At 48.8% G+C, this 23743-nt stretch overlaps 1 protein-coding gene across 1 annotated transcript; it reads left to right on the forward strand.

Moving 5' to 3' along the window:
- The first annotated feature begins 821 nt into the window (after positions 1–821).
- Positions 822–23116, forward strand: FAM104A (family with sequence similarity 104, member A). The gene is made up of 3 exons (XM_006886239.1): positions 822–1042; positions 6518–6617; positions 22886–23116. The coding sequence occupies exons 1-3, from the start codon at positions 822–824 to the stop codon at positions 23114–23116; spliced, it is 552 nt and encodes a 183-aa protein (XP_006886301.1).
- The last annotated feature ends 627 nt before the right edge of the window (positions 23117–23743 follow it).

Raw genomic sequence — 23743 nt, forward strand, 5'->3', positions numbered from 1 at the left:
TTTTTCCCCCACCATATGTGAAATGAAGTTTCACCATGCTTGGCTCTAAGAAGGCCCCTGATCGCACCTCCTCCTAGAAACAAATGCAGGGTTGTCTGCAGACAGCTCCCCAGTGATGTTCTGGAAAGCACAGGGTTAAGAAGCTGGCCAAGCCCACCGGGCACATGGCCGATCTCTGCCACACCTCCTTCCATCTCCACCCGGATCTCCCTCCTCCCGCCGCAATGACCCTGCGTGCCCTCCCTGGTCCCTCACTTTCTATGACAGCTGTGCGGCTGCTCCCGGCGGGGGTGGTCGGACACCGCCGGGCACCCCCGCGGCTTGGTCCCAGGACCCGATCTGATCTCTTCTCACTTGCTGCAGGACAGGCTCCCCCAGATCTCCTCTGCACCCAACTCCGGAGCTGGTAACCTCAAGGTTTAAAAGCCCAGGCAGCCCCCTCCGAACAGCCTCGCGGACCCCTTCCCCCCCACCTCTCTCCGTCCCAGGACCCCGCAGCAGGCTGTCTCTGCAACTGCCTGACCGCGCTCCGCTCTAGTCTGACCTCACAAGGCCTCGCTTCACACATCTTTGTGATCTGTGCTGACGTCATAATCAGATGTCACCAAGCCTTGGCTCGACTTGCATCCGACTCACCTTAATTATGCACAGGCGAAAGTCGGGGCCAGCCCTCAGGAGGCCCATTCTCCAGCGGCTCCCGGATGCTCCGCCTCTTCCACCCTCCCCGCGTCGCAACTTCCGGTGGGCGGGGCCAGCGCGCGGCGCCTGCGGGCGCGCGCTAGTGCGCAGGCGCGAGAGGGCGGGACCACGGTGGCTGCGACATGGGGGGGCGCGGAGGAGACGCCGGAAGTAGCGGGGGTACGGGTCCGGCCGAGGGGTACTCTGCGCCGGCTGCATCCACCCGAGCGGCGGCTAGAGGCAAGGCCCGAGGGGGTGGGCGTGGCGGCTGCCGGAGCACGCCGGCCTCTGTTCCCTCCTTGCACGAAGCGGCGCCGCGGCGCTCCCCTCTGCCGATTACCATGAGCGAGCGCCTCCGCCCCAGGTGAGCCCGGGACCCCTGCCTTCTAGCTTCTCCTGCGGTGATCGGGGGTGGGATGGAGCCGATGGGGCGCGCGGAGCGGAGGTCCGAGCTGGCCTGGATGCGGCTGCTGTCCGTGTGGGGGGCTCTGCAGTCCAGTGGAGGAGGGGAGAGGGATGCGCGAGTGGCCGCACACCTGGCCCCCGTGGCCAGCGGGGAAGTGACTCTCCGGAGTCCGGCTCGTCCCCCTCCGCATTTCTTCCCCCCTTGGTGTTCGCAGCTGGCACCCGGTCTGATCGTCCGTGGAAGAGAGTGAGTGACCCTCCGGATGCCTTTTCTGCCCTAAATTGAGGCGGGGGGGGGGGGATGGGCGGAATCTCGGTGGAGGAGCCTTTTGGGGCGCCGGGGAGGGGACAGGGCGGGGAGCTGGCGCCTCCCCAAGGTCAGCAAGAAAGGATCGGGGTTCATCCTGCAGCAGGGAAGGTTTGGGGAGCCCCCACGGACTCGTGCCCCGGAAGCTGGGAGCGCCGATGGGCCACTAGTGACCCCAGCCCCATGGGCTAGTGACCACAGCTCGCTGGGGAGTCTGACACTCAGGACAGGCGGGATTCTAAACTGTCCGGCCTCCCAGCCGTTTGCTCTGGGGGGGGGCGGGAGCCCCCATCTCCCTGGATGCAGCGCCCTAGCACTGAACCTGGCCTAGCAGTTTCTCCTGCTTGACAGGCACTGAGTAGAGGCCAGGGTAGGCTAGGGTTTCTTTGCTGTAGTCCACATCACACACACAACCACCATCCCGCCCCATTTTCCTCTGCAAGAAAGTAGACAGGAGAAAGTTGGGGTCAGGTACCCCAGAAGGATGAGGATCGGCCTAATTTTGAATGCAGAAAAGAAACCAAAACAAAAACCAGAACACAAACCTCCTTAGGAAATTCGAACACTTAGCAATCAGCCCAACCCTTTGGTTTTCTGGGTGGGGAGAGAGTTCTGAGAGGGGTCAGTGGATTGCCCAGTGACCCTCCAGGTTCAGCGCTCTGTTGCTTTAATCCCTAATAGTTCCAGTAAGACTTAGAGGAGTGAGGTTGTCACGTAGGTCACAGAGGCTCTGTGGTTTATTGACCCTGAATGCAATTGGTCAACTTTCGTTGGTCCCTGCTGTGGACCCTGAGATAAGAGATTCCAGAGGCTCCCTGAGGGTGCGTGTTGCCATAGCGATCAGAGGAGCCTCAAGCCTCTGCTTGGGTCAGAAGTAGACACTAAAGGCCAGCTACCCACATGGTGCAGGGTTGAGGGACAGGATCTTTAAGAGTAAGCCCTGATTGAGCTCCATATCTTGGTTCTACCTAAGTCTGATTTGTACTTCTCATGCTTTTTTTTTAAAATGTGTGTGAGGGGAAAGCCTTAAATATTTTCTACCCCAAAACAGATCCCTTTACCCCAAACTGTACAAGAAAAGTCAGTGTGTTTATATTGGTGGCATGTTTCCCTTGTCAAGCACACATAATTGAGCGTCTTTTTGCTGGTCGTTTCTTGAGATGAAAGGGGTGGTTTGATTTGGACAAGGCCTCCTTTACCTCCCCTTTCTCCCAGTGCGGTGGGTACAGTGGATCTGCCCGCCTAGCTCTGGCTGTCCAAAGTCTCTGCAGGTCACTTCACTTCCCAGAGGAAGGCATGGTGTAAAATCGTGGGTACCCAAGTTGCCCCGATCTTTTGAGGTGGCCACAGAATGCTGAGCGTGTGCAGATCCTATCTTCGTCTTTATATAAACTGAGTTACTTTGTTGTTTTTAGTAAGAAGTGTTTTGCTACTTAAAAAAGAAAGTTTGGAAGCTCCCCCCCCCACCTCCCGAGTTTACATCAGATTTCTTATACACTCAGGAGATGATGGGAAGATTAGCGAGAAATGCAATTATGGAAAGTGATGAAATAAGCCCTCCGTAGAAGTAACAGGTGTTAAGCACTCTGTAACTTGATGGCTGGAGAAAATGCCTAGTCAAGTATGAGGTGTCTCCTGAAACTCGAGCATGGTCTGTGGCTTTAATGTCCAAAGCTGTGATCTGACTGATTGTACCAGTTGGGTGGACGCTGAAGCTGTAATCTTGCCAATTATTAACAGTATTTTAAAGGAAGACTATCTCACGGACGGGATCTACCGAGCCTAGGAATAGGAGAAGGAAGACTAGGCAGTGTGCATTCTCAAGCCAGTTCTCTCCAAAGGAAAGGGCCACCATCAATCCAAGGAGCAGCTTCTCCAGCACTAAGAGATGGACTCTGCTTATGAAGTAGGGACATTTCATGTTACTTTCCCTAAGGTTAATGAAAATCCTCAAAACTAGACCCTCATTTTTTTACTTTTTTTTTTTTTTTTTAAACATGTACTTTACCTCCTTGATACAGGTAGCACAGATAGTTAGCAAATTATCCTGCAGCTGGCAATGAGCTGGCAGATCCCATTTACCCACAGGTGCCTTGGAAGAAAGGCCTGGCATCTACTTCTGAAAAATCATCCGCTGAGGACCATTTAGGGGACTGTGTTACTCTGACACACAGGGTGTCACCATGAGTTAGAACTGACTCGGTAACACCTAGCCTGGTTTTAACAGCCTTGACATTGATGTTGTGGTTACTAAAAACAAACAAACAAACAAAAAACCAAAAAAAATGTCTCCCGACATAAAAGAAGAAGATGGATTTTAGGTTTGCTTAGCTTGACCCAGCAGCCGAGAATACAGCATTTGGTACAGGATAAAATAACAATTTTGTGGCCAGTGTACCACTGTTGGGTGAATGTCTCCTTGAGCAGGTGTGGTGTGATGAATTTCCTGGCTGTCCTGCCACAAGCTGGTCACTTCCAGGTGATAGGGCACGACGAGGCCCAACAAGGGAATGGACAGCTTGGGAGCAGTGTAGTAGATAAGGTGCATAATACCCTTGGGGGCTGGGACAGTGCATATAAGGTGTGTATGATCCTAATCAGGGATCGTTCCATTTTACTCTCCTGCTGAGTTTTAAATGAGCCGTCTGGGAGACGGACAGGAGGGGCCTTGCCATCATAAAGAAGAGATGGAAGCAGAGTTGGTCCTTTAGACCCAGGGATCCCTGTGCTCGGAACCTCCTGGGCCCTGGAGACAGAACTCTAAAGCCAGGGACTGTGAGAAACAGCGGCAGAGCAGTGACCACAGCAGGACCTTTGAGAGATGGGTGGTCCACAGGGCATGCCTGTTAAGAGTGCGGGTGGCCCACAGAGTGAGCCCACCGATCGCCTTTGGGCTGAGCTCTCTAGTGGAGTTGGCGTGCCCTCCAGGCACTTCCCACCACAGCTCAGAGAGGGCTGGGCGACCAGACTCTGATTGATCCTGAATTGTACAGTAACCTGTCACTTGCTAATAAACCCCTCCCTGTGAATCTAGTCTGTTCTGTGTGGCCATTGCAGAGTCATGGAACCAGGGAAGTAGTGAGGGCCGTGAGGGGCAGCTGGTGGGAGAACTGGTGAGAAAGTGGGAGGGTGGGGTCGTGTGTGGCCTCCTCAGTAGCCAGCCTTGGGCTGGTAGTGATCCCCCCTCGTGGAGGTAGAGGAGGGCACAGGCCTGCACCTCACCTTCTTCCTGGAGTGTGTGCCCCTGCCGGGACGCCCTCTAACAGTACCCCGATTCCTACAGACGCCCGTTTAGTGATGACTAGAACTCCGTCGCCAGCTAGGCTTTAACCTCCTACAACCTGGAAATAATGTTTAGGTACAATTGCATCCCTGGGGAGAAAGCAGGGAGCAGAAATGACAATCTTATTTGAAAACCAGCTGACTGCGTTTTAGAGTGAAGTAAACAGCATAGGCCAGTACATGTTGATTAAAACTTGATCACAAGCAAACGCCTCCCCCCAAATATGGCCACGTTTAAACCAGAGTTATCACAGGACTTCATCAGAATGCGTGAGTGCAGGGAATTGGTGCCAAACCCTTTAGTTTTTAGAGTTTGTCTAATATCCAGACCCATTAAGGGCCTGTTCCTTAGGCTGTTCTGCTCCTCGTGCACCGTAACTGGGAGGTGCTGACCACCTTCAGCTGCTGCTTCCCCCCACTTCTGCGCCCTCGCTACAGAAATAGGACCCTCTGGGAGTTTTCATCTTATTAGGTAATGGCCGTGCTGGGGGCGCGTCGCCAGTGCTGTCCAGGCCAGCCTTCTGCAGCATCTTCTGCCAGGCAGGCTAGTACCGCGGCCGCTGGCCACAGGCGGCTGGCTAGTGCAAATAAACAACTGACTATTTCACTTTCTTGTAATAATTTAGACTTAACTAACCCCATGGTGTGCTTCTAGGTAGTTTGTTTTAAAATAGCACCTCTCGCCAGTCCTTCCGACAGCACTTGATTTACATATATATATGTATAGAGTTTCCAAGGTGTAGGGAGATCCTCACAGGAGTAGATTGTCTTCTCTCTCTCCCGCGGAGGGGCTTGGGGGTTTGAACTCTTTAGCTTTCCGCTATCAGGTGACAGTTCAACTGCCTGGCCACTAGGACTCCTTTGAGAAAAGTCTGTGGGTTTTCTGTTAAGGTGGAAATTTTAATTAACTTAGGCTGGACTCTCAAAGTAATTAACTGTGAGGTCCTAATGCGAGCTTGGGCAGCAAGGGTTACTGGGTAATGCGGCCAAAAAAAAGGGCCTTCCCAGTGATTGTCCACTTGGGTGATTTCATTGGTGGGCAGGGCCCTTCTGTTGACTGATAATTGAGGGATAATCTGGGAGAGGGAAGCCAGAGGCCACTGGGGGAAAATATCTGATGATAGTACCTGGTAGCACGGTTTTTACAAGAACTTGAAGGGTAATTAGGCAAAGGCAGCCACACCTTCCCTACATGGTAGCATCAGGAAGGGGTTAGGGTGGCCAGTGTAATTTCAGGGCAAGTGATCCGAGAGCTTAGTCATTAACCCCATCGTGCTTTCTTTAGTCCCAGGAACAGTGAAAATTGTCAGGATGCTTTTAAGAAGCCCGTTTCTGGTTGGTGTTTGATAGCCCCCTTGTCAGGGCTCCTGATAGAGCAGGGTGGGCCGGTGAGCAGCATGGCGGCGGCTGGGGCCCATGTACACACACACACACACACACCTGACTTTTCTTCCTCTTGCTGTTGCAGGAGCTCAGGTGCTGTGAGTGTTGGGATGAATCAGCATCCGAGGCTGCTCGTGCCCTTGTGGGGGCCCACAGCTCTCCCCTCAGGGCCAAGGGGGCCTGGGGAACTGGCCGGGTGAGGGAGCAGCAAGGCCTGAGTTTCAGGGTGCTCTCGGACTCCCAGAACCTGCCTGGCCGTGAACCTGCACTTCTCAGGCCCCTGACGCTGTGCTGTTCCAGGGCCGCCTGTTCTCCAGCTGGTTATGCTCTTCTGACCCCGTGCGGTGAATTGTTTGCTCAGCCAAGGGTGCACCTTTATACTAGGACGTGTTTTACAGTCTGTTCACAGAGCAGGTGTTACATCTCTTTTTTTTTTTTTTTTGTCCTGTGACTTGATTTCAGAAAAAGGAGAAGGAATGGGAATGACGAGGACAACCACCTCCCTCCGCAGACCAAGAGGAGTAGCCGGAACCCTGCCTTCCAAGATTCCTGGGACACAGAGGTGGGGCCTGTGGTTCTGGTTCGTGTGTTGTCCAAGTGCAGTGATTCCATCCGTGCAGCAAAAACAAATTGGCCCAAAGAATGATTTAAAAGGGATTGACACAATTGGCAGTAATTTTTACCTTATATCCTCCCTCCCCAGTCATGGTCCCTTCCAGGCAACGATCACTTTACTCTCACCGTGAAAACGTAGGTGTCGGCACATAGCTGTGTGTGACACCACTCCATACCTGTTGTGTTGAGTCAGTTCCTGCCCACAGCGACGCGACAGGGCCGAGTTCACCTCCCCTGTGGGGTTTCCTAGACACTTGACAACAATCTTTGTGCAACAGCCTTTCCAGAAGCAGCCAGCCTCATCTTCCAGGGAGCAGCTGGAGGTTTAAAACAAAATACTTAACCATGGCACCACAAAAAGCCGGCCAGGCCGGTGCCGTGGAGATGGGCTGACTCAGGCCCTCTGCCGGGCGTTCAGAGGCTGGAGGTGACACGGGAGGAGAAGCCCCGGTTTCTCCCATGGAGCTGCTTGTGGATTTGAACCTGTGGAGCGGTGTCACCTTTGGGTTAGCACCACAGCTACCTACAGACCTCTAAGAGCCACCAGCCTTCGAAAAACCTTAGGTGCACCTCATTTGTGTGTCAGAAGTCAGCTTCTTTAATAGTTAAAGTCGGTCAATTCTACGTAAGCCCGAATATGTTTTGTTGCTTTGAGTATCTTTTCACTGAACAACTACACGGAATGTCTTAAGTATGAAGACTGTATGTGTTTCTTACGGAAGCACATAAGTGTTTTCACTGTGTGGAGTGGGGATGGGGCGCTATCAAGGACTCCCCAAATTTCCTTTCATCATTTTTTTGTTGTTGTCTAGAAAGTACGTTAGAGGACATATGAGAGGGAATTTTCCCATTAATTCAGGAGGCTGTTGTGAGAAAAGCAGCCGGCCTTGATGGAATATTGCTGTTAAGTGGCACACCTGGGGTTGTAACCCTTAGCCTTAGTGAAAAGGCCAGGCCTCTCGAGACCCTCTTTCCAGAGAATTGCCTCCATGACAAGATTCTCGAGCCCCGTAGTGACTGAGGAGCAGTGCTGCCTGCCCCTACCCCTGCGCAGCCCACACAGCTTTTACTGTAGTTGAGAGGAGGATTTGCCCTCTAGCCAAGTCCTTACCAGAAACGCAGAACTTCCCCTAGGGGTGAAAGTGGGCAGTTCCGGCCCAGGCAGCCTTCCTTCAGGAGCATTCAGCAGCTGCAGGTAGGGATCCTTCCTGCCAGGGCTTGAGTTTCCGTAGTTCTCCCATCACCCCTTTTCAGATCTTGCCACCCTCTTCTTCTGTTGGGTTTTTGTTGTTTTGAGTTTGGTCCCCCCCCACACACACACACGAATAAAATAAACATAACCAAGCAGCTTCGTGGAGGGTGGCTGGGAGGGACTGGTCCTTGGAGAAGGACATTATGCTTGGAAAGATGGAGAGACAGCACAGGAGAGGAAGACCTAGGATGAGATGGATCATTCAGTGACTAGAGAAATGAGATTAGGTCTGTGGGATTCAATGAGATTGGCTCAGGACAGGGCAGCGTGCAGAGCTATTGTACATCGGGTCGCTAGGAGTCGCAGGCCCATCTCCTGCAGAGCACCTGATGGAGGGGAATCTCCTCCCGGGTGATTACCTGCCTCTGAAAACCCTGTGGATCCCTCCGACTCTATAGTACACAACAACAAGATACAGTATGCAGTCAGTTGTTCGTATTGTTGTTACTGTCAACAACTGCGACTCACAGCGAACCTGTTTACAACAGCCCTAAACTCTGCTCTGTCCTGTGCCAATCTTACTGTCTCTGACACACCCACCCCCATTACCCCAGTCACTGAATCAATCCATCTCTTCGAGGGTCTTCCTCTCCTGCACTGTCCCTGTACCCTCCCAAGCATGACGTCCCTCTCCAAGGACTGGTCCCTTTTTACAACATGCCCATAGTATGTCAGAGGAAGCTTCAGAATCCTTGCTTCCAAGGAGCAATATGGTCTCACCCTCTCTAGGACGAACCTGTTTGTTCTCTTAGCAGTCCATGGTATATTCAACACTCTTATCCAGCACCACTGCTCAAAGGCATCAATTCTGTGTAAATCCTTCTATGTAAAATCAAAGCTATCTAGGCCTCACTCTGGTAAACTTTTTCCCCTGTAGCCATAGTTACCATTTAATTTTTAGATGAACAGTTAGGATGTTCAGATCTCTTTGATTAAGACTTAGTATCAGGGTGTAGTGTTCTTAACTGCCCTTCATAGGAAATAACCTTCATGCTCTAAAATCTGCAGTCGCGTCAAGGAAGCAGTTTGTTGTTGCTGAGACTCTTGGCTCGTGTGTCTTGTTCTTACTTGTCCAGAGAGTTAGCTTTTGAGCGCCTGTCATCATTCATGTGGAGGATGGACCAGATTCTCCTGGTTATAACGGAAGGGCATTTTTGGTTTTTTTTATGTTTTTATTATTATTATTAATTTTAATGACAGTTTACAGAGATTTTGGATTTCCATTCATTCATTGTTGCACTTTTCTCCCTGCCCAGCCCTCCAGTTTGTTCTTCTCTTTGAGAAATAAAGGAAAAATTCTTTCATTGTTAATACAATCCCTCCCTCAAGTCCACTCCACTGTGCAGCCTTCCTTCTGGACTCCTGTCATGACAATAATACCTAATCATATATACCTTTTGAACAGTCCTCTCCCTCATTTGTTTCAATGCAGTATACATAATTTATCCCATCTTTCTCAGTCTCCCCTGAACCCCAATGTCAGTGCCATTTTACGTCAGTGCCACCATGCAGTATTTGTCCTTTTGTTGACTGAGCTTAATGTCACTCAGCATAATGTCCTTCAGAGTCACCCATTTTGAATAATATTTCATGAGTTCCTTGTTTGTCAATGGAAGGGCATTTTTGGCTCTTGTTGTAATCACCTCACAGGATGTTACAACCATTCATTTCCGCCTCGCTCACTGAACATGAACCAGCGCTGTGCCCAGCGAGTCCCTCGTGCTGGCATTTGCCTCCCTGGTGATGTATTAACGAATAATGAGAAACAGGAGCTGGAGACATCAAAGGCAGGGCACGGTCTTTAAAATGGAGAGTGACTCTCTGCCCGCCATGGATTCTGACTCGTCCTGATGGGAGGGACTTGTAGGACAAAGAAGAACTGACCATAGGGTTTCCAAGGCTCTAAATCCTCACGGAAGTCACCTTTCACTCATAGAGTCGCGTGTGGGTTCAAACCAATAACCTTTCAGTTACAGAGGCCAAGCTTAACCACTAGGCCATCACTAAGCTGTCACTACAGAGACAAATTGTTGTGTTTATGGCACATACAAAAGTCCAGGGGCTCTGGTTTCTGATTTTGATCATCGAATATAAAAGGGTAAGAAAATGCCTCATTGCTAATGAGTTACTACTTCCTTTAACCATTAAGCTCTGGTGGCCTAATGGATAAAGAGTTGCACTGCCAGCTCAGAGGCTGGTGGTTTGAATCTGCCAGCTGCTCCTCGGGAGAGAGAGGGGCCTGTCTCCTCCCAAACGATGTCCAACCATGAAAACCCCGGGAGGGTCAGCTGTGAGTCGGTTCTGACTTGATGGCAGTGTGGTGTGATGTCTTGTTTCTATCATAAAACAGTCATATCTTAGTGAAATGTGTCTCAGTTCAGTGCTTGGGCCAGCAAGATAATTTTCCCTGAGACTGATTTGAAAAAGAGATTAATCGTTTGGACGTCTCACCCTCCTTTGTCAGGAACACATTAGCTCTCAGTTCAGATTTCTTTGTCCTTTGCAGTTCATAGTATATTTCACAATCTTTGCCAACATCACAATTCAGAGAAATCAATAGTTGTTCGATTTTCCTTATTCGTTGTCCAACTTTGACTTGTATATGAAGCAATGAAAATACCTGGGTTTTTTTTGTTTGTTTGTTTTTCTTCCCTCGCCGCCCTCTGAAAATACCTCTTTTTTTTATGCTTTGACTCAGGCTCACCTTAGTCTTTAAAGTGATATCCTCCTTCGTTAGTGCTTTGAAAAGGTCCTTGCCAGCGGATGTGGCCATTGCAGTGTGTCATTTGATTTCCTGACCGCTGCTTCCATGGGTGGTGGTTATGGATCCAAGTAAATGAAATGCCTTTTCTCCTTTATTGTGCTGGTGCCTACTGATACTTTTAGGAGACTTTCTTTTTATTACATTGAGTTGTAATCCGTACCAAAGCTTCATCAGTAAATGCTTCCTGTTTTCTTCTATTAGCATGTTTGTCTTAGTCAGAAATACTCTATTCACTTTCCAGATGGGAAAATAGAGTCAAAGAAAGATAAGTCACTCGTACAGGGTTGCAGAGGATGAGACCGAGGAGGAGGTGAACCCCAGAGCTTGATGGTGGGATAGATGCATCTCATTGCGTGTGCAGCTGATGGCAGTGGTGGGAGAAAACGATAAAATGTTCCTCTATCTCTGCTGTAACAGAAACACCACAAGCAGATAGCATTAACAAAAATACCTTCTCTCCAAGTTTGCTGTCAGGTGCTGTCGCGTTCACTGTGACTCACAGCAACCCTGTGACCAACAGATTGAAATCCTGCCCTGCCCTTCACCACCCTCATCTCCACCAGGCTCCAGCCCACTGCGGCAGCCACTGTGTCTGTCCGTCTTGTCGAGGGTCTTCCTCAACTGACCGTCCACCTTTCCCAACATGATGTCTGTGTCTAAGGGCTGGCCCTTTCTGAAAACGTGCTCAGATTATTTGAGAGGAAGAAGTTTCACATTCACCATCCTTGCCTCTGAGGGGCACCTTGGTTGCATCTCGACTTGTTCTCTGGAGTCCCTGGGATGTTTGGTAATCTTCTGCAACATCACCATTCAAAGGCGTTGTTTATTATTCTGTCATCCTTTTCCTTGTCAAGCATTAAGACGCACAGGAAGTAATTGAAAAGACAGGGGTTTGAATCTGGCTAAACTTAATTTTTAAATTCACATCATTGGTTTTTAGCATTTTGGAGAGGTCCTTGACAGCAGATTTTGCCAATGCAGCACGTCTTTGGAAATTGACAACTTCAGTCTTTTCTCCATCTGTCATGATGTTGCCTGTTGGTCCAGTAGTGAAGAAAATGTTTCCAGATAGGAGGATCAATACTGTTTGCTTTCAACTTTTCTTTATCTCTAAATGGTTTTAGTAGTTTATATTGCTCCTGGTATATACGTAAAAGCCTTATAAGAATGCTGCTGTGTGTATAAAGCCTTGTATTTAAAATACAGAGATCCAAGGTGGTTTGCTTTTCTTTTTCTTCTCCTTTGAACAAGGGGCTGTGGAGGCATGGTACTTTACATTTTGCACACAGTAGGTCAGTGGTTCCAATCCACCAGCTGCTCTGTAAAAACTTGGAGCCTTGGAATCCTGATGGAGTATGGCTTTTGAATTGGAGTCGACTTAGTGACAATGCTTCTGTTTGGTTTGATGAGGTAACAGCAAATAGTGGGACAATGTGGACATAAACACGGCTTGCCCAGTATGCTCGGGGCAGTGGAATGGCTGCAGGAGCAGAATTAGAGCTGAGGGGAGAGCAAAAATAGAAGAATCTCTGTATCTTTAAATTCATTATTCTAGAAATCCATACTTTGCAGCGGATTAGAAGAATCTGTCAGGGGATTTTTAGTTTTATGTGAATTTAGATTATAATTACGATATTTAACATCATTTTTAGAAGAATTATTTTCCTACTAGTTTATTTACAAAACTGGAATACAAATTCAAACAAATTCTTTGTTTCCCTCAACCTCCCCACCCATCAAATTATACAACCTAATAATTAATCCCCCCTCCTCCTGCACATCCACATCCCTCTGCTTCCAGCCTCTCCCACCCCTCCTGAATCCTTATACTCATTCTACAATAACGGTTTTATACATTATTTATCTTTGTGGGACTGAGTTTGTCCACTTAGCATAATGCTCTCCAGTTCCTCCCAAGGTAGGTAATAATTTACAAAGTTACTGCTCCTGCTTGCTACATAATATTCCATTGTGTGAATGTACCATAATTTCTTAATCCATTCGTTTGTGGTTGGACATTTGGGTTGTTTCCATGTTCTTGCGATGGTGAATAATGCTGCTGTGAACATTGGTGTACAAATCTCTGTGCCTCAATTCTCATTCTGAGTATATTCCAAGTAGTGGAATAGCTGGGTCATATGGAATTTCTGTGTTCAGCTTTTTGAGGAAGCGCCAAACTGCCTTTCAGAATGGTTGTACCATTTTATAATCCCACCAACAATGTATAAGAGATGTTTCTAAGGCTTTTTGGTTTTGCCTAGTCTCATCATTAATCTTCCAGTAGATGGTTGATACAGTACTATGAGACAGAACTGCTTTGGCAAGCTTTTGTTTTGGGTGAAAATTCTTAGTTAAGGTTGTGTATTTAAAACCTTGCAGCAAATTAATTTTGGAAATTAACTTTGTAAAAGGTCAGTACAAAACAAAGTTACAGTCCTTTGAAAAGTTTGTCTCATTTGTAGCTGGGGCGTATGTGTGGGCATTAAACGGGCTTGTTTCCTTTGTCGGTCCTTAAAGTGTTTGTGGTGCAGGGTCTCTGGATGAGGGCAGGCCCTTCGTTCCTGAGCCTGTCGGTCGAATGAACGTGCAAGTGAATTACAACAGGTACTTAGGGACCTTACTAACATTGCTTGGTCACACGTTGGTGTTAGCGTTGTGGGTAAGGAGTTGCGCTGCCAGCCCATAGGAAGGCTCTTCGACTCCATCAGCTGCTCTGAGGGGAAAAGAGAAGTAGCCCTCCTTCTGTGCAGTTTACAGCCTCTGAAAACACACTAGAGGGTCTCTTGGGGTGAAGGTCATCTGAAGGGCTTGACGTCTCCCAGTGTTGTCAAGCGCGTGGAGAATCGTGAGTCTTCTTGGCCAAACAGTGGTGCTCAGCAGCAGGAAGACAGGGTTCAAGCCCCAGTCCTCAGAGATGGGCCTTGGAACTCAGGCTCTGAGCTTGCCTCCCAGGTTAAGACTCGCCTGATGACAGAGTGATCATCAAGCCTGATCCTGAAGTGACCCTTGGTCGTAGGGAGTGAAGCACCGGCAAAGGCTTGAGCTTGAAATCCCCCATGTCAACCCTGAGTAATGACTAGAACGTGAATTCTCCACACCACCACACCCCCCACCCCAGCCCCGTTCCACTCCTGAGCAATGACTGGAACTTAAATCCCCTGTGTCACCCCTGAGCTTGGCCTTGTGCCCTGATGCATTCTCTGTCTCTTTGAAGATGTTAGATCCTTTGACTCATTTCACTCCCGTCTGGCAAATAAGCTCCTTGGTGTTAGTTTCCCCAAGATTCCAGGAGATGCTGGTTGGCCCTCCCTGTGGCTTCACCTTGCACTTTACTGTTGTGTACATTTGCCTGCACTTGGAAAGCGTTGAACGCATCACCCCCAGCAGTCCCTTCATCACGGTCACCTTCACTTGCTGCACTTGCACCTGTTGAAGAGCCTTTGAGCCTTGGGAGTCACGCTGATAAGCATATTACACTGATTTTGATTGTCCTACCGGCTTGTCAATAGCTTTTCCACTTCAGTAAGGAAACCAGTGCTTTATTTCATTGTCATTGTAGCTTGCATCAGGCGGAGCCTGCCATGTGGCCGTTCTTCTTGCTTTAGCATTTAACATTGTTCTTCATTGACTGACTGGCTCTTGTCCAGCAGCCAGAGGTATTGCACTTCTCTTGACTGCATTGCTATTTCCATTTATGATGACTTTTCTTTGATCATCACTGGCACTTGCATTGTATTTCTGCTCTGGAGACATGGTTCCAGGACAGAGGCACTGGCATCAAATCGTCTTACTGAGACCAACCAGCCCTGGAGGACAGAGACGTAGACCTTTATGGGAGCAGGTGAGCAGACGGCCCAGCAGCTGGTGGGTTTGAACTGCTGACCTTTTGGTTAGCAGCTGAATTCTTTAAACCCTGTGCCAGTAGGACTGCTCAGAAGCATACCTATAAGGAAATGTAAGCCAAATGTAATAATGTTAGACACTCAGCACAGCATGAATGGCACCATGACCTGACTTGACAGGCTGGTGGTTCCTCCCTGGAGTCGAGGGACCACTGACGCCCTGCTGCGTGTTCAGGAGAATCGGGGTGGCGTGTGTTACTTGGAGTTGTCGTGTCTAACTCAAGAGTTGTCCTGTAGTAGGGTTTCTGACAGCTCACTCTTACTTTGCATCAGTTCACGGCACCCCCAGCCCCTAGCAGTTCCAGAATGAAACTGCGTGTTGGAAATACATGTACACACACTGTTCTCTGTGTATATAAATATTATTTTTATTTGTTGAAAGTTAAGGAAGATGACATAATGGTTTTAGTGAGAAAGAAACCTAAAATGCAGCATAGCATCTTCATCTTGCAAGGGACACCGAGTTTACGGACAAAGAAAAGTTGCTACTGACATTCTTTGAATTTTTGCTTATTTAGAAGTTAGCTTTACCTGAGTCATTTACTTTAGGTGGGATCTTAAGGTCTTACCAATATTATTTATAGGTTGTTTGTGTTGTTGTGATGTGTCATCGAACCGACTCTGACTCATAGTGAGCCTGTGTACAGCAGCTCTGAACCCTGCTCTATCCTGAGCCAATGTCATCGTCTCTTCCCAACCTGCCCTCGTTATCCCAGTCACTGAATCAGTCCATCTCATCCAGGGTCTTCTCTACCCTTCCATGCATGATGTCCCTCTCCAAGGACTCGTCCCTCCTTGCAACATGCTAAAGTATGTCAGACAGAGCTTCAGAATCCTTGCTTCCAAGGAACTGCTTGGTTTCACCCTCTCCAGAAGTCCCAAGCCAGACTCAAAAGCAAGACAGATTGCTCAGTCAGTTTAGATAGCTTCTCAGTCAGCAAGTTAAAGTCTAGGTTCAGATCCTTAATCATCCAGCAAGCTTTTGTCTCAGTGGTCACAAGTCAGCTCTTCAGTCATCCAGAAGCAAAACCTGTTAACTCTGGCTCCCATCTCCAGGGTTCTGTCAGGGTACACCTCACCACCGTCTCTTCACAGTGTGGAAAGCTTGCTCTTATATTGGTCTCACAGCTGTTGATGATTTCCAAGCCATATGTCTGTGGCTGAGATAGGGGGCACGCCTTGCCCACTGTGGAAGCTAAATGCAGTGGATAGAAAAGCCATTTTTCAAAGTTTTAACACCACAGTCTGCCTTTCTGATTAAGAAGAGAAGTGTACAATTCTAGATGATAGTAATAAGCTCTCTGTGTGTGTGTGTGTGTGTGTGTCAATTCTAGATGATAGTAATAAGCTGTGTGTGTGTGTGAATTCTAGATGATAGTAGTAAGCTGTGTGTGTGTGTGTGAATTCTAGATGATAGTAATAAGCTGTGTGTGTGTGTGTCAATTCTAGATGATAGTAATAAGCTGTGTGTGTGTGTGTGTGTGTGAATTCTAGATGATAGTAATAAGCTGTGTGTGTGTGTGTGTGTGTGAATTCTAGATGATAGTAATAAGCTGTGTGTGTGTGTGTGAATTCTAGATGATAGTAATAAGCTGTGTGTGTGTGTGTGTGTGTGTTCCAGTTCTCTTTCTGTGAAGGAAAAAGACTTACTGACTCCTGTTCTTACTTAAACAGCTTCCTGGAAACCGCTAGTAAAAACAATCATTCAAGGTATCTCACTTCTTCTGTTAGTATAAACAGGTCATGTCTCAGACTGACTTGACAGCTTACAGAAATGATACTCAGGCTCAGATAGCTAGCTCAGAGCCGGGCGTTCTTTACATCTGGCTTATCATTTCAGAGTTGAGGGCAAAGAAAGCGTCTCTTATTATTTCTTGCACATCTTACTGTGGTTTGGGTGGAAGTATACAGAGGACCTTAGCGTCCCATTTAGCAGTAAGTAGTTTCTGGCATTGGTTCAACACCCACAACCTAACAGCGCTCTTCCCGCTTCAGTGACTTCAGTGACTGTTTATCGCCCAGCAGTGCATCTCTCCCCTCTTTTCTGCTGAGGGAAGTGCGGGTCTTCCTTCTCTTTTCCTGCACTGCACCCCACCAGAGCTCCAAGAAGACTTCTCGTCTTCAGGACCTTCTTCCCTTCCCCCTCCAGGCTTTGCTGGCCGGCTCACAGGCTCATCCCTTCCTTGCTAGCCTTTGCTGTTGCGATTTCCCCTCTTGTGACTGTCAGTCTTGCCTTCTCCAGCCGATTTCTGGTTCCTGCAGGCCCTGCCTGTGCATCCTGGGCCCTGCCTTCTCCTGAAATGTTCTCTAGCCTCACGGTGATGTCTCCTGCCTGCAGGCATTGTGAAGCTTCAGCCCCACCATCGTCCTGGGAGCTCTTCTCCTTCTTTCCCTCCCGGCATCTGGCCACACAACCCTTCCCGCGGAGAAACCTCAGGGTGGGCTCTGCTTGAGGCCTGCCCCCCGGGAACCCCGGAAGCCTTGCTGCCAAATGTGGCCTCCTGCTCCCCAGGCTCGGTGGTTCACCTGACAGAACGGCTCTCAGTGAACCCCAGCTGCCCCGTGTCTGGGGCTTTAACTGGCCCTGGCTGCTTACCGTGAGGCTTTCCCTTTGCGGCGGCTTCTCCTGATCATCTGTGTGAGCCCTCTGCTCACAGGTCATTTCTGGAGGGAGCTTGCTAAGCAGATTGAGCCCTGGTACTCACTGAAATAGTAACAGGAAAACACACCCCAATATAAGTGTATCCACCCAGGTCAGAGCAGTGCTGTTCAGGGCTGATGCTGAGTTACAGAGAGAGAGAGAGTGTGTGTGTGTGTGTGTGTGTGTGTACACACAGACACCATGAAGTCCAATCCGACTGGCACAGGAGATTACCCCTCCTTCTCCAGTGGAACATCTGGTGAATTCAAACCACGTGCCTTCAGGATTAACATCCGTATTTTTGACTGAGAGGGAGATTGGCGTCTTCAGGGCCCTGTGCTGTTCCATAATCCCCTCAGCATTTGCGGTGTGGTCTCTCACTAGCTCTCCTGATGGGGCTTGGTCCCCACTCCTCTGTTCTCTGTGTGTTCTCTAGCCTGCCTGCTCCCTGGAGCCACTCTGTTCTCAGGCCCGTCACTGCCCGTTGTCACTGCCGTCTTCTTGACGACACTGAGCAGCCCCTGCAGGGTTCCTCCTTGGACACAGGGGTCACGCTATTGGATAGTGGTCAGGGTTTCCAGAAGTGGGTCTCTGTACTGTCCGTATTTAAGGAAAAACCCCAAAAAGCCTAGGTGGTTTCAGAGTACACTGTGTTGTGGCGGATCTCCTCTGGGTCTTAACCCGGCCCCTGCAGCGCCCAGGATGTCCTGGAGATTTCGTGCGAGCCCAGACTAGCCTGCAGCCCTGCCTGTGTGCGCAGCTCTCTACTCTGGGCTGTGCGACAGTCACTCCTCGCGCCCTGTGTCCAGTCCCACGAGCTGTCGCTGACATGCTCGAGCCCCCGTCATGGCCCCTGTGTCACAGCAGCTCATGGAGAGATGAGATCGTGCTTGACTCCTCAGCATTTAACAGCAGCAGACCCTACACACATTGTTACACACCCGAGTCCGAACTCACAGCTCATCCCTCACCAGCGGTTCTCAGAGGCTGAGAATTGCACCAGAGGAGAGCAGCCGGTGGATTTGAACTCCCTTGGTGGCCTAGTGGTAAGAAGCTTTGCTGCAGTCCCAGAGGCACATAGTTCGAATCCACCAGCTGCTCCACAGGAGAAAAATAAAAAGCTGAGCAGTCTCCTCTTCAGAAAGATGGATGCAACCTCTTCTCGTGTGATTTGCTGCCTCTGGAGGCTTCGAAGGCCCCAAGCTGTATGGGTCCATTCCAGCTCAGCGGTTCACAATAACCACAGCTTCTGAGTTGGCAGCACATCTCTTTACCCACCAGGCATCAGAGCTCCTTATATTTATTTTCTTTTTTCTAATTTTTTTTTTAAATGGAAAAACTGATCATGGTAAGAGAACTACAGAATTAAAAAATGCATCGAAAAAACCACGTCTCCAGTCCCTCTGACTTCAAGATTGAGACTTAAAAACCATCTCACTGTCAGGAAGCATTTAGGATGAGGGGTTGCCTCCTTTAAGCTGATGACACAGCCGGCTCTGTCGCTGCTCTGGGTACTTCTTTGCTCCACAAAGCACCAGCAAGACGCTGGGAGCCCACAGCACGCCCTGGAGGTGTTAGCCCATGCAGTGTGAGTGAGGTACACAGTCAGCAGAGGACAGACAGCAGCCCTTTGAAGGATGCTTTGGTTTCTGCATTTAGCCAGCACAGTCTGGCTTGCTCCCATAGTGGGGCGTAGGTCTCCAAAGCAGCCTTGAGCAAGTTCATGGTCTGTCCGTAGAGTTTTCAGCTTAGCTTTAGTGCTGACGTCTGACCAGGGCATTTTCATGACAAGTGGGTATTGCAGATGAGAACGTGAAAGGGCCATCGAGTATCAAATAGAAACCTCTTGCTAATTCACGTACACAAGCTAAGTAGAGCGTCGTTCAGGAGGGCTCTGATCACGTTAGAACGCTGGGACTGAAGGATCCCTCACCATAAGGTAGGGCTGATGGAGCCAGAGCAGAGCCCTTGAGATGGTCCTCCACACCAGGAGAGCGGCGGAGGCAGGGAACGCAGCTCCGGCCACCAGCCTTTGACCAGGAGAGCAGCGGAGACAGAGAATGCAGCTCCGGCCTTTGACCAGGAGAGCGGCGGAGGCAGAGAACGCAGCTCCGGCCACCAGCCTTTGACCAGGAGAGCGGCGGAGGCAGAGAACGCAGCAACGGCCTTTGGGCCAGCAGTTCCTGCGTCGGAGGTGTCTTGCTGTGTGGGCATTTGCAGAACGGTCTACACAAGGCGAGAGGCCAAGTGGAAGAAGTGCGGCAGAGCTGCCCCTAGAAGCCAGGTGGCCAGCCTTCTCCCTCGCATGGACTTTGGGCAGGTTTTCTTGAGAACGGCTCCCTGGAGGAGGACGCCATGTGTGGTAGAGGGTGAGTGCGGATAGTGCTGCGTGAAAACACGGCAGCAGGCTACGGAGGGAAAGCAGTCAACTTTAGGAAATACTTTCTCCTCCCCCTTTAAAAGATCCTGATTTTCAGCTACTTCTTGTAGCTCTGACTGATAAGGGCCACTTTTGGAACCTTTGGAACATTAAAGAAAAGGAAAAATACACTCAAGTAGCCAAACATATACCCAGGATTTTCCGTTTTAGTATAAATACATTTCTGTCATTTTTAGTTGTTGACTAGAATTTCATTGTTAATGGATATCATTTAATCAGTTTCCTGTTGTTAGACATTTAGATTTTTTTCTAATTTGTATTTGTTATAAACAGCGGTACAAATTCATTTTTCTACTAACGTCTACACGGTGGGTTGTTGTGTACCGTGGAGTCAGACCCAAGTCACAGCTGCCCTTCCAGCGGCGTCTCAGAGGCGTGAATCACGTGGGCAGCGTAGAGGGCAGACCAGGCAGAGACCGAGCGTGTGCATCTCTTGTGGAGGGCAGGAACCTGCCTGGTGTTGAGTGGTCACCAGGTACTGGGCATCCCTCAGGCAGGCCAGCCTCTCACAGTGAGGGGCGGCTTGATGGACAAACAGGTTTGTTTTTCACTTGCCCCAGGCTTTTGCACCAGCCATTGCTGCTGCATCCCTGCCTTCACATTATAGGCATTTTGTGGTATTTTTGTTTTCACTTGGAGAGACCAAGCTAGATTGCCCTCACTAGGATGTGTAAGGGATGGGGGTTGTGGGGTGTGTGCAGTAAGTCCCAAGTGACTTTTGGGACCAGAACACTTTTTGGCCTTAGTCTTAGTAATGCTGCATTTTCTGAAGATAGTTTTCTCTGAGGTTTTAGGTGTCACATTTATGTTCATTGTTGAAAACAAGGCTCGAACTAGGGTTTTTTAAAGTCACTCTTAAAGTGTACGTGGGAAGCATTTTATTTCCGTTTTCCAGAGTGAAAACCTGAAGCCAGTCTCAAGTGAGTTCCAGGCTAGTGCAGTGCGGTGTTTATGCTCCTGTGTTGAGAACTGCCTGAGACGGAAACTCTTTTTTTTTTTTTTGAAACTCTTAAAAGGTAGTGCCTATCAAGGTACTGGGGACCGTTGGCGTGAACTTCATAGAGTAAGGCTGCATTGAAGCCTTAGCCTCACCTGCCCTTTGGACAGTCTTCACTCTGGAAGGAATGCTGTTCTGAGATGGTGACTCACGCCAGAGAGTGCAGAGTGGCGTCTTCCAAGTCATGTCAGCTCATTTTAAAAAACCCACCACCAGCCAGCCAACCCAGAACCAGAGACCTGTGTTTGCACATCAACCCACAGTGAATGCCAGTCCAAAGAAGGGGTAACAAGATAAGACATCAGGTCCCTCCCGAGACCTCCGCAGTCAAGCACCTTGTATTGCCAGAATACCATCTGTGTCCATGTTCAGGGTATGGTCCCCAAATCGTTGTCTGAATTTGTGCTAGAAGCCGTTTCCTTCTCGCCACCCCATGCCAGTAGTACTTTTATTTTGGAGAACAAGAACTTCTTTGGTGAAATTCTTGCAATGACTAGGTGTCACACGGTTGTTTTTGTTAGTTAAGGACAGCAGCTCCTAATGGCCCGCTGACTAACAGATCTGAACCTTGTCCTATCATGTGCCATCTCATTTCTGAAATACTTGAGCCCTGGCTGCAATCACTGTCAGTCCATCTCATTGAGGGTCTTCCTCTCTTGGACCCTCCATCTTTCCAAGGGATAGTCTGTCCTGACAGCGTGCCCAAAGTATGTGAGATGAAGCTTTGTTATTTTTGTCTCCAAAGAGCATTCTGGCTGTGCTTTCTCTAAGACATATCTGTTTGTTCATAATGAGCTGTGGAATATTCAGTGCTCTTGTCCAACACCACAGCTCAAAGGCATCAATTCTTTCTGTCTTCTTTATCCATTGTTCAGCTTTTATGTATGTAGTGATTGAAAAGCTCATCAGGTGCGCCTGAATCAGGCACACCTTAGTCTTCAAAATGACATCATTGCTCCTTAGTAATCTGGAGCATTCTCAGTCCCTGACTGCAGACTTTCCCAATAAATGTACTCTCTGATCTTCTGACTGCTGATACCAGGGACATTGATTGTGGATCCAGGTAAGATGACGTCATTGACAATTTCAGACTTTTCTCCATCTGTCACGATGTTGCCTGTTGGTCCGTCCAGTGGTGGAAAAGTTTTGTTTTCATAATGTTAAAATGTAATCCTTATTGAAGACTGTAGTCTTGATTTTCTGCAGCAGGTGCTTCAAGTCCCTCCCCTCCCCCCACTTTTAGCAGGTAAGGTCATGTCATCTGGTTATTGATGGGGTTTCCTCCAGTCTTGGTAACACAGTCCAAGAACAGCTTCTTGAATTGTTTGCTCAGCATACAGATGGAATAGGTTTGCAGAAAGGGTGCAATCCTGAAGACAGACACTTTGCAACATTCCAGACCATGCAGTGTTCTTTAGTTCTGTCTGCACAACAGCCTCTTGGTCTTGGTGTAGGTTTTGCTTGAGCATGATTAAGTGTTCTCGGATTCCCATTCTTCTCGATGTTAGACATAATTTGTTAAGCTCCAAATGCCTCTGCATCATCAGTGAAGCACTAGACTTTCTTCTGATATTCTATGCTTTCAGCCAGGATCCATCTGACGTCAGCAGTGATACCCCTGCAGCCATGGCCTCTTCTCAACCCTGTGTACACGTCTAGCAGCTGGCAGTGCACTGTTTGACCATTTCTGAGTGATCTTCAGCTGATTTATCTTGCATGTGGTACCTTACTGATGGCTGGTAGAGGAGATGTCAATGACAGTGTAATTAAAGGGAATTTTAGATTTGTTGACTTGAGTTGGGGTTGGGTTGTGGGATAGGGTTGGACTCCTCTTAACTTTTTGTTGTGAGGATAGAATGAAACTTCTGAGATCCATGTACTGTTTTCTTTGAACCAGTTCAGTAACTGCACCGTAAACAAGGCCTGTGGGTCCACTGCATAGCAACCAAATCTGTGTCCAGGCCTTGCTTACAGTGGCAGTTAGGGAACTGTTCTGAACTTGTTCAGAAGCCCTCATCTTTATAATGCTGTTCCACAAATAGGAAAAAGAATTTTAAAAGTGTTGTTAGGTGTTGTTGACTAAACTCGTTGGGACCCTGTGAACCACCGTCTGCAGCTTGTCCGTCCTTGAGGGTCTCAACACAGCATACAGATGAGACCTCAGCAGAGCTGCCGGCCAGGCACACAGCCCGTAGTGATCCGTGTCTTTTTCCTTCCAGTCTTCCAGTAGTGAGAGTGGCGGCAGCAGCAGCAGCAGCATCAACAGCCCGGACCGGGCGAGTGGCCCAGAAACCAGCTTACACCAGATCATCGCCGGCTCGAGCCCCAACACCCCCCAGCCCGCCCCCGAGCAGTCTGTGCTCTGCCAAGGCCTTTACTTCCACATCAACCAGACCCTGAAGGAGGCCCACTTCCACAGCCTCCAGCACCGAGGCCGGCCGCCCACATGAGGTTCCGGCCGCTTCCTGCCTTCTGTGAAGGGACAGTGCTGTTCAGAGTGGATGTTGCAACTTACGATCTGTTTTAAAGAATTGCACAAAAAAAAGCAAAGAAAAAAATGCCTGTTGGCTTTTCAGTCTATATTTGAAATAACAAGTTCACAGGCAGTTGTTTACTTGTTGTTTTGCTGCACTATTGCAATTTCAAGGGGGCTTTGAGGCAGTTTTTTATAGGATTCTTTGGAGGGTGGGTCTGTCACGTTCTTATCGAGGTCCTGGTCTGGAGTCTTATCTGTGTGCGGAACCCCTCCTCTGTTCAGGTCCAGATTACCTACCAGACCTTGAGTGGGTTCTTTGTGTAAAAAGGCCTTTTAAAATGTAGGACCTTCAATTTTTTAATTCAATAAACTAGTAAAGAGTGTTTAGTTTCCATGAAAAAAAAACCCCAACAACCTAAGTTTTTTTTTCCTCAGTAGAGAAAGCTTGGCTCAGTCTTGCACTGAAGTTAACCGCCAGACTACCTCTTGGTGTGTAGACGTCCTGGTCAAAGTATTCTGTCCTCTGTAACAGGACCACTGTCACGTCTGGTTCAGACCAGGAGGTGACGGCGCTCCTTTTTGTTATCCAGAGGAAATGCGT

The sequence above is a fragment of the Elephantulus edwardii genome, unplaced genomic scaffold (assembly GCF_000299155.1).
Source record: "Elephantulus edwardii isolate Elephantulus edwardi_28Jun2011 unplaced genomic scaffold, EleEdw1.0 scaffold00048, whole genome shotgun sequence".
NCBI classification, from domain to species: domain Eukaryota; kingdom Metazoa; phylum Chordata; class Mammalia; order Macroscelidea; family Macroscelididae; genus Elephantulus; species Elephantulus edwardii.